This window comes from Grammomys surdaster, unplaced genomic scaffold (genome assembly GCF_004785775.1).
Source record: "Grammomys surdaster isolate TR1022 unplaced genomic scaffold, NIH_TR_1.0 231, whole genome shotgun sequence".
Lineage (NCBI taxonomy): Eukaryota > Metazoa > Chordata > Mammalia > Rodentia > Muridae > Grammomys > Grammomys surdaster.
The window spans coordinates 2,491,919-2,503,132 of record NW_021604676.1 but is presented as its reverse complement, the minus strand read 5'-3'; the positions used below and the strand labels follow the sequence as shown (position 1 = coordinate 2,503,132).

General features: G+C 45.6%; 1 protein-coding gene across 2 annotated transcripts in view; it reads left to right on the top strand.

Moving 5' to 3' along the window:
* Positions 1 to 9,814, top strand: part of Scg3 (secretogranin III) — a 47,133-nt gene extending 37,319 nt beyond the window's left edge. For both annotated transcript variants that reach the window (XM_028773597.1, XM_028773595.1), the window contains exon 12: positions 9,194 to 9,814. In XM_028773597.1, the coding sequence (XP_028629430.1) occupies positions 9,194 to 9,312 (119 nt within the window). In that variant the 3' untranslated portion in view covers positions 9,313 to 9,814. The remainder of the gene's footprint in view (positions 1 to 9,193) is intronic.
* Positions 9,815 to 11,214: the final 1,400 nt, after the last annotated feature.

The following is an 11,214-nucleotide window of genomic DNA, read 5'->3' as shown; positions in this document are numbered from 1 at the left end:
GTGGAGCAGTCCGAGTGACGCCCAGGGGGTGTTCAGGTGGAGCAGTCAGAGTGATGCCCAGGGGGTGTTCAGGTGGAGCAGTCCGAGTGACGCCCAGGGGGTGTTCAGGTGGAGCAGCTGCAGAGCAATGGTCTCAAGCTTAGAGGCATTTAGATCACAGAGAGCTTCCAAGTGGTCCCATTCTGCTTCACATATGTTCAAAGAAATGTGCTATTAGAGGATGTTGGCAATGTGCAGCACCACAGACTGTAGGAAAAACACAAACCTAGCACCAATCAGTCACACCATGGGACCTCTTAATGAGCCCAAGCCTGCTTTGAGAGCTCGCATCCCAACCAGCACTTGAAAGTATGAGGCAGGAGGATCTCCATGAGTTCGAGACCAGATTAGGCTACATAGTGAGTTCAAGATTAGTCCCGGCTAAGGTATGTGACTCTGTTTCAAAAAAGACAAGCAAACAAAACCAGCTGGGGATGTTGGGATATAGATTCCTGAGAAGTGGACAGGCATGAGTTTAATTACCATGAAACAGATAAATAAGTGAACTAACAAAGTGAACCAAAGGTAGTACACACTCTAAATGAAGATGGCAAGAAAAAAAAAGCCAGCCTCTGGTCTCTGATATACGTCCACAAGCACGGCTTAGGACAGACCACACCAGACCAAAGAGTTCCAAGTGGGGATATTCAGGAGATAGGGCAAAGATGGAGTGGGGGGAGAAGAGGAAGAAGATGGAAGAAGAGAGTGAGGTCAGGGGGTTCTGCCTGTTTTATATGTGCAGTGACATAGCCTCTCCCAGGTAAAGGTGGGAGATAGCCAGGAGGATTCTGGGAATGTATGGTGGTTGCCTTGGCAATGATGAGGGGGTCGCCTAGATGTAATGTCACTGGGTTTGGAGCCTGATACCAACATACCTCCCTTTCTTATTATAAAGAGAAGAAAAAAGGGGAGGGGAAGCCGATGCTGAAATGGGAGTCGGTACCATGTCTCAAACTACTTCCTGCTGTATAGGGATGTAGTCCATTTGGGGGTGTAGCTGGCTTTCACCATCGAGGCCCACTTGGTAGATGTGTGCATCAGGTTCCTCTGTGGACAGTGGCTGGTAATCCTGTAACAGGAACTGATTAATAGTCTGGTTAGAAATAATAACACCAGGAGGATGACTAGAAAAGGTGTTACAAAAGAGAGTATCTCTTTCCATATGGGTTTAAAAAAAAAATCTCAGAACTGGAGGTCTCACGTTCCCTAAAAACAGCATTCTTCTTAGAGGAACTGGCGAAGACCATCTTCTTTAGCTGTCAGGACATCTGGCCCCCATCAGTTCTGAAGCACCACAGCTGGAATCCCATGGGTCTTGTATGTAGAAAAGAGCGTCTTGTGGTGTTGGTAGAAGAAATGATTGGTCCGTGAACCTAGCATGTGTATCTGACAAGCCCAATATGGGCAGCCCCCATGATCGTCTGGCCAGTTTCTACAATAATCTTCTATCTGGTCAAAGAGAAAGCAAGTATAGAGAACATAATATTTAGATGGGATAACAGATATAGGGATGATAGCAATTTGGATTGGTTCTTGGCATCCGGCTATGGAGCAGTTTCCTGACCCTGTTTAGAAAGACTGTTTGTTATCTGTGGGTGTCTCTTGAACCTTGAACCTCCAGATGTAAGGGCTGACCTGGATGGAAACAAGCAGCAGGGGGAGGATGAGAAACCCATGTCTAGTCCAGTGAGGTCGAGCTCGGCTGCTGGAGTGGAGTCTCATTTTCTGGGATTGGGGACAAGGTGGGTGATCTCGACGTCCTCTGGAGCTTAAAAGAGCATGGTCCTGTTAGGGTCAAGGTGTATGAAGAAGAGTTGATTTTAGGTAGAGGGATGAAGGGCTTGAGGCGAGATAAGTGGACCCTATGAGAGAGTCCCTTGAGTTTAGCAGCTGTAGGGGGGGGTCACAGGAATTATCTTAAAGGGGCCCTGCTATTTGGGACAGAGGGGTAAGGGCCAATGATCTGGAGGGGAGAGAAGGACTTGGTCTCCGATGTTGACAGGCAGTGGACAGGGGACAGTGTGTGGTCGAGGTAGATGGTGGTCAGCAAAGTTCCACAGGAGAGAACAGAGGTGGTAAAGTAATGGGGTGAGCAGATGGTCTGGGAGGGGAGAGCATCTAGGTGAAGGACCAGGAGTCAGAACTGAACATCCAATACATGAGTTCAAAGGGTGAGATGAGGAGAAGCTACTTGGGGAGAGCTTGTAGCCTGAAAAGAGCCAGAGGTAAGAGTTTTACCCAGTCAAGATGAAGTTCCTGTGACAGCTTGACAAGAGTGGTTTTTAAAGAGCGGTTAGTTCTCTCTAACTTAACTGAAGATTGAGGGTGGTAGGGAATGTGAAAATGCCAGTGGGTGTCTAGGACCTTAGATAGAATTTGAGAAATCTGGGAAGTAAATTCGGGACCATTGTCTGACTGGAGGGAGGCTGGGACACCAAACCGGGGGATGATCTCTCTGAGGAGGAGATCAGAGACTGTCTGAGCCCTTTTGTTAGTTGTGGGAAAAGTCTCTACCCAGCCTGAGAAGATATCCACCAAGACCAGGAGGTACTTGGCATGTTTGACAGTGGACATGTGGGTAAAGTCAAGTTGCCAGTCAGTTCCAGGAAGGGAACCTCTAGTTTGATGGGTAGGAAAAGGGGTGCTACAATACCTTGAGTTGGTATCTGATATCTGACATCTGACAGATTTTGCAAGAAGCAGTGATAGATTTTTAAGAAACATAAGTCCTCAGGAGTAGGCTGTAGGTGGGTCTTAACAAAATAAGACAACGCTTGGCTGTTAGGATGAAAGAGTTGGTGAAGATAGGACAGAATTTGAGGAGTGTCAGGGAGTGTAGCTGGGGATGTGGGTTACAGTGTAAGAATGTCCTGGGAAGGGTGAGATGAGTCTAGACCCCTAAGGGCCGCAGCTCTAGCTGCCTCATCAGCTCGATTGTTTCCTTGGAGAAAATAGAGTCATCTAGGTGGGATCTGCAGTGGACAATCCCCATAGCTGTGGGGAGATGGGAGGCCTTTAGCATGGCCATAATTTGGTTTGCATTAGTTACTGATCTTCCTTTTGTGGTAAGTAACACACACTCCTTCCAGATAACAGCATGGGACAGGAGGATATGGAAAGCATATTTGGAATCTGTGTAGATGTTGAGAGATTGTCCCTGTGCCAGCTGGAAGGCATGCATAAGGGCTACTAGTTCAGCCTGGTGGTTGGTGGTATGAGCAGGAAGGGTCTGAGCCTCCACCACCTTGGTGTCTGACATTATGGCATAGCCAGCTTTCCTGGCCCTTTCATGTAGAAAGGAGCTTCCATCTGTATAGCAGGTGTAGATGGCTTGAGGCAATGTGCCCTCCTTTATGTGTGAAGAATGAGGTAACAGATCCTCTAAAGTTTCAGTGCAGGAGTGAGATAGGGAGTAATCAGTGTTAGATCAAGGAAGAAGATTGGAAACATTAAGAGGTGGGCATGATTGAAAGGTGAGGGTGGAGTCTTCTATTAGAGCTACCTGAAGAGAAAGAACCCTGGAAGGAGGTAGAGTCCATAAGCCTTTATAAGTTAGGAGTTGTGACAGGTTGTGAGAAGAGAGGACAGTTATAGGCAATCCCAAGGTTAGTTTCTTTGACACTTGAATAAGGAGTTCAGCAGCTGCTAAGGTACAAATACAAGATGCCCATCCCTGGATGGTTAAATCTAGTCTTTTTGTATGCTATAGGTGCAAAAGATGGTCCCAGTTGGTGACCTAAGACTCCAAGAGCAAATCTCTCTTTTTCAGTTACATAGAGGGGAAAAGGACAAGTTAGGTCAGGTAGATGTAAGGCTGAGGCCTTAAGGAGAGCTTATTGGAGCCTTTGAAAGGACTTGGTAACAGGTTTGAGAAGAGGTTCATTGGTAGGGCCTAACGGTGCTTCGTATAAGTGTGGTCTGGTCGAGAGGGCTCAGGCCCCATCAGTCCTCCATAGCCAAGCCTAGAAGGTCAGTTGAAGGATGCTCTGGGAGCAATGTCCCTCTGTTCTGGACGACATGAGGACAATCGACAGCCCAATGTCCCTTCTGATGGCACCTAGGACATGGTCCCCTTGACTTGCTGGGGTTGGAGCAAGCCGTCACTCAATGACCTTATTAACCACATTTATAGCAGGGGCCTGGTGGTCCCTGAGCCTTCAAAGACCAGGAGTCTGGGGTAGCCGCTGAGGCTGGTTGGAGAGCCTTTGCCAGCATGTGGTATTTCTGTTTTCGGGCTTTCTCATCTCTCTTATGGTACACCTTGAAGGCCAGTGCCAAGACTTCTGCCTGTGGAGTTTGGGGCCCCCTCTCCAATCGCCTAAGTTTAGCTTTTATGTCAGGGTAGCTCTGGCGAAAAAAGTAGGTCACCAGAAGTTACTTTCTGGGTTTTCAGGGTCCAGATTGGTATACTGCAATAAAGCCTTTGTAAGGCATTCTAAAAACTGAGACGGGCTTTCCTGTTTGTCCTGGACAACCTCTTGGACTTTCTCAAAGTTTACTGGCTTTGAAGCTGCCTTTCTTAGACCTGTAAAAGACATGTTATAAATTTATCTCTGGCTAAGATACCACCTGTGGAATTAAAATTCCATCGAGGATCCTGGTCAGGAACTGCCTCAGATACGATTGGATATGTTCCATCTGTTTGATGAATCTGATCTGCATGCATTTTTGCCTCTTCCCAAACTCACCTGTGTTCATCAGGAAGTAAATTGTTAGTGAGAATCATATGCACATCATGGAAAGTCAAGCTATAGGATTGAGAGATGTATTGGAACTCTTTAATAAAGGCGAAGGAGTTAGAGGTATAGGAACCCAGTCTGCTCTCTACTTGAGAAAGTTCACTCAGTGAGAAAGGAACATGTACTCTGACCAGACAGTCAACTCCAGCAACTTCCCTTAGAGGAAGGACAGATGCTGGTTTAGGTGTCCCTGGAATAGAAGGAATTGGAGGTTTGGCTGTGACCTTAGAACACGTGATAGGAGGGGTAAAGTTTGGTGCCAATGCAGGCTGATTAGAGTGGCCTGTAGCTGGCACAGAAGGAGGGGAGGGATCTGGAGAGGTCGAGCTAGTAGACTCTGAGGTATCCTGGTGAGAAGAAGAAACTGAGGCAGCAGTTTAGGTTTTTGGTGGCATGGAAACAGGCCTGCAACTGAAGGAAGGTGGTTCGTCAGCTGGATCTAGGGGTATAGTGTCATCTAATGGGGGTTGAGTAGGTTTCATGGCTAAGAGAACCTGGGGTGGGGAGCAGGCAGAGCACATGGAGGGGTTAGAGCGAAGGTAGATGAATGCTTGGACATAGGGAGCCTCTTTCCATTTACCAGACTGCTGGCAGTATGTGTGAAGACCTTTTAAAATGATTGGGTCTAGTGTGCCATTAGGTGGCCATTCTAAACCATTATCTAGAGGATACCAAATCCAGATCTTATTGCAGAGGTGTATCTGTTTGGAAAGCCTCAAATCAGGGATTAATTTAGATTTGAGATTTTTCAGGAGACAACCCAGTGGGGTGTCTGGGGGTGCAGTCAAAGACAATTTAGTGCCCACTGGGTGATGAGTGGCTATTACTGAACTATTTGTATTAGCATCCTGAAAGAAAAGTTGGTAACAGATCAGACAGGCAGCCTAGATATCAGGTTGTCACAAGAATATCTAGGGGCCTCGGCAGTGGCAATCTCCTGGACATCACCAGAAAACAGCTCAACCTGGTATCAGGGATTTATTGGCTGCTGCAAGAGCTTAGAGGATTTATGAACTGCTTTCGAGGAGGGAAGTCACCCAATGGCCTAAGTCCTAAGTCATAGGTTAGCCAGGAGGCTAGTCATATGGACTGGGGCATTGAAAGACTGGCCAGGAGCTATTTGGGCATTTAGGGTCCCTCCCACCAATTGGAAGCTCCTTACCAATCAATATGCTGGTGTGTGTTTGCGGGCTTTTGTAGTCTAGTATCAGGAAAGGTGGAACCCGTGAGGTCTGAGTGGGCCTGTCCGGCTACCTAGCCTATGTGGCAGAGCACAGCTCCACATGGGGGCCATGGTGGCATAGCTCATGTGGTGGAAGTTCCATGAGCCTCGCAGCAATGGGTGGAGTTGGTCTGAGGCAGTGGTGGAAATCCACGAGGTCGGTGATGGCAGGTAGCAGAGGATGGAGTTCACATGGTGTAGCAGTGGTTGCAGTGGTGGTGGTGGAGGTGGCAGCAGTCCAGTGGTAGTCCTGCACGGTCACAGAAGCCAGCGCCAGCGGCAGCTGCACAGGTTGCAGTTCCTGAAGTCTTCAGTTCCCAGCCAATACACCAATGATATATATCTGCTCAAAGCTTAGAACAGACCACACCAGACCAAACAGTTCCAAGTGGGGTTTATTCAAGAGACAAGGCAAAGATGGGAGGGGGGTGAGAAGAAGAAGAAGAAGAAGAAGAAGAAGAAGAAGAAGAAGAAGAAGAGGAAGAGGAAGAGGAAGAGGAAGAGGAAGAGGAAGAGGAAGAGGAAGAGGGAAGAAGGAAGAAGGAAGAAGGAAGAAGAGAGTGAGGTCTGGGGGTTCTGACAATTTTATATGGGAGATGACATAGCCTTTCCCAGGTAAAGGTGGGAGATAGCCAGGTGGATTCTGGGAATGTATGGTGGTTGCCTTGGCAACAATGTGGCAGTTGCCTAGATGTGATGTCACTGAGTTCAGAGCCTGATACCAACAGTCTCCACATACATATACATATGTGCACTCCCCACACACATGCAAACATTCATACACATATGCACACTACACACATACATGCAAACATGCATACACATATGTACACTCACACAGGAGTTTCTACACACATGCAAAGATGCATATACATTTACACATACAAAAAAATTTACAAAAGCAATATTTCCATCAAATCCGTCACTGTTTAAAAATGCATCTTTTGATATACCACTAAAGCCACTAAGGACTGTGGAGACTCTAAAATTAAAATGTTCCTCTTCATATCAAAAAAATTCATCATGTACCAAACTGCATTCCAAAGCAGGTGCAAATTGCAGACAACATTTTGGAGGGTTTACATCATTAGTTCACATTTGTATCCTATTTCTGGTCCTAGCCAGCACTGTGCTATTCCCATCCTGTCTAGTTCCAGGGTGACCCACCCAGGGAAACCTGGAACCCTGGTGTTTGCAGAGGGAAGGGCCTGAGAGAAAACATCACAAAGAGTGTATTGTCTCTGGTGCTTTCTTCTGCCTCCAAGAAGTAAGGGAACCATGTGGTAGTGAGCGCCGCCTCCTCAGCTGCCATATATGTTCTGCTTGGCATTCATTGGGTGGGTGTCTCTCAAACCTATGGAGGTCTAGGTGCTTTGGTCACGCCATGTCTGCAGCTGTGTAGACAGGAAAACTTACTATAGCTCTGACCTTTAGCCTCTGCTGCTTCCCTGTTTGTGAGGGCCCTGGATGACCTAAATCTCATTCTAAAACCCAGGAAAAGAAAAATCTGTGTGATGTGGGAATGAGGATGATAAGATCTTATGTAACTGTGTTGTTGACTTTTCTGTTCCTGGACCAAAAGCAACTTACAGAAGGAGCTAACTTAGACTTACGGCTCCAGAGGAAGAGTCCATAATGTCAAGAGACGCATGGTAGTGGACAGCTAAAGCAGGAAACTGGTTAATCATATTTTATCCACTCATAGAAAACAGAAAACAAGTAAGAACCTCAAGTAAAGCAAGGTGATAAACACTGAAAGCCTGTTCCAATGATATACTCCCTCTAGCAAGACTGTCTTCTAAAAGTTTAATGATCTAAGCACCACCAACTGGGATCAAGTGCTGAAATATGTGAGCTTCTGGTGGGCATTTCTCATTTAAACCTCACACCTCTTAGTTTTTGTTTTTCTTTGTTTTTATTAGATAATTTATTTACATTTCAGATGTTATCCCCTTTCCCCATTTCCCCCTACAACACTGAAACCCTTCATCCCACACACCCCCTCCTGCTGCTTCTATGAGGATGTGCCCTCACCCACCCACCCACTCCCACCTCCCCACCCTTGAATTCCCCCACTTTAGGGCATCCAGCGTTCAAGGGACCAACTCCATGGGGAGAGCAACAATACCAACCAACCAGAGCTCCCAGGGTCTAAACCACCAGCCTGGGAGCACATAGGGAGGGAATCATGGCTCCACCTGTATATGTAGGGTAGGATGGCCTTGTTGGGCATAGGTGGGAGAGGAGGTCCTTGGCTTTTGTTTTTCAAATCAAGGCTTCAGGTAGCCAAAGCTGACCTTGAACTTACAAAATAGTAGAAGATGACATTGACCTTTTGATCCTCCTGCCTCTACCTCCCAGGTGCTGAGATATATAAAGTACTAAAGAAAAAAGGAAAAGCAGGTGTGCTTTTTTAAAAAGTAATTCACATTCTGGGCAAGGTGTGTGTGATGGTTTGAATGAGAATGACCCCCCTACATTCAGAGGGAGGTGCACTATTAGGAGGTGTGGCCTTCTTGGAGTAGGTGCAGGATTGTTGGAGGAAGTGTGTCATTGGGGGTCAAGCTTTGAGGACCCTTAGTGCTTAAGCTCTGACCCCTTCCAAAGACAGTGTGTCTTCTGGTTGGCTTCTGATCAAGATGTAGAGTTCTCAGCTCCTCCAGCACCATGTCTGCCTGCACGCTGCCATGTTCCTGCCATGATGATAATGGTCTGAACCTCTGAGCCTGTAAGCCAGACCCAATTAAATGTTCCCTTTATAAGAGTTGCCTTGGTCATGGTGGCTCTTCATAGCAATGGAAACCCTAAGACACTGACCATTCCTGATTCAGCAGCAACACCTCCTCGGAGTTTGCTTAAAATGCAAAGCTTGGGTCCTCACCCCAGAGTGTGAACAACACTCCACGAGCCTCATGCACATACATTAACATTTGCTAAGCCCTGGTCTATGAGCCTTTTTCTCTGTTGGTCACATGCAAGAGTATATTCCCCAGGGTTGTGGTGGAGAGATAATACAGTACCCAGAAACACTTTAAATAGCACAGTATTGTCCAAACCCATAACTTCCTATCCTTCAGTGTAAACATCAAGGCTGGGAATCTGCTTACTACATAAAATGTCTCATAATGATAAACATTGTGATGAGATTTTTTTTCCTGATCTTTGCTCACAATACTCTAATAATATTTTCTAGATTACGACCTTTCAAAGATGAGGGACTTTATCAACCAACAAGCTGATGCTTATGTGGAGAAAGGCATCCTCGATAAGGAAGAAGCCAACGCCATCAAACGCATCTACAGCAGCCTGTGAAAATGGCAGGCAACCTGAGCCTTCCAACTGTTCCAGCAAAAACAATATAGCTTAAAAACTAATTCAGCAGTTAAAGATTTACCAGTCCAGGAGTATTAGGATGTGCTGAATTTATAGTAGTTAATCGCTTAGAAATGAGTAAAATAGAGCTCTCTTGCCATAAAAAAACTTATGAAAAGTAAAGCTGTATAGAAGCTGAGGTTTTTCTATATAGAATCCTTATTTCCTCTTGTATTTACATTTTGTAATCAGAGAAGTGCTGCTCTGGAAAAGACTCTAATGGGTTGAACATAAATCTGACTCTACTTCCTGCTGTCTTACCCCCCCCATCTGAGAGACCCTGTGTTGGCATGCTAGACACCTGAGCACCACGTTGGATGTTTGTCATATGATGTTGTTTCCACTAGTAGTTCTCTGTTGGGCACGGAAATAAACCCACATCTCTTCATATCCTTGATGCTCTGAGAAACAGCTGCTTAAAAAAAAAAGATTTTAATTGAAATAGAATTATATCATGTTCTTCCCTCCCTTTCCCCTCTCTGTAAGACCCAATGTCACAAAAGAGGAGGTTGAAAGGGGTATAAGAGTCACTGAGTTTAGCCTGGGAGTATAGCAATGGCAGAATGCTTACATCAACACCTAGATTTAATCCTCAGGACCAGGTACACACACACTCACATACACACACGTGAACACAGACACACACTCACATGCACATGCACACATACACTTATACACACACCACCCACAAATACACACACACAGACACACACATACATGCATGCACATACATACACACACAATTGAATTTATCAACAATTTACTCCCTTATATTTCTTTTTTTTTAAGTCTTTTGAGTTTTTCAGACATCTATTGCTAACTCAATAAAGAGAATATAGTCAAGAAGCCAAATAAGTTCACACACTGTTCAAAGTCAAGGTCAAAATTTATGCTAGAGTCCAATTATGTAAACTGGATTTGACTTAGTCCTGTTATCTCACCAGAGAGCCAAGGACCAGGCAACATGACACACACAGAGCTAAAAATCACCAGAAGGAAAAAGGCTAGGAACTTGAGGTTCCTGCAACTTGGCCACCGCCACCGCCACCACCACCACAAACACAAGCCTGAAAACAAGCAACAGAACCCAGTGGTGCTCTGAGAACGTAGGTGCTCCCAAGTCAAAGGTGGCATTGGAATACATCACTCAACTAGTGGCATGTTATACATGCTCACCTGGAACCATAAACATAACAAGCTCTGTAAATTGGCTGTCCTTACTTCCCGTGATCTGGTGGTGGCTACACTGCCCTGAAGCCTCTCTGATAATCCCAGTAACACTGGGTTTTCATAGAAGCTAGTTCTTCCTGGAGAAGTACAGAGGCAAGCAAAACAAAAAAACCTGTTGGGCACACAAACTAATCTCTCCAGATGTTCTAAAGAAGCCAGGACTCAGCCACAGGTGAGTGTGGACAGAGAGTGCAAAACCTTTACCCAAACTGTATTTACCAAAGCACAATGAGCAAACTCTTTAATGAATCATCTGTGCTAGCTCAACCGACTCTGCTTTAACTACGTCATGCAGGCTGTTTGGACCTCAGACAGGAAACTGGTTAGGGCTGCATCATCTTAGCCAAAACACTTTTTAAAAGCATACCTGAGTATCTATGAGGGATTTTTTTTTTTTAAGAAATGTATTTTATTATAGTTTTCATTAGTGTCTCTTGGTAATCAAGACAGAAGGAGCACGCTTGGTCCTATTTTACAAACAAGAGCATCCTTTCACAGAGGGATCAGGAACACTGGATAAGCTCAAGGTCATGAGGTCAAGAAGTGGTGAACTGGGCACAGAAGCCAGGTTTGACAATCTAGGTACACACTATGATGATTCTGTGCCAAGGT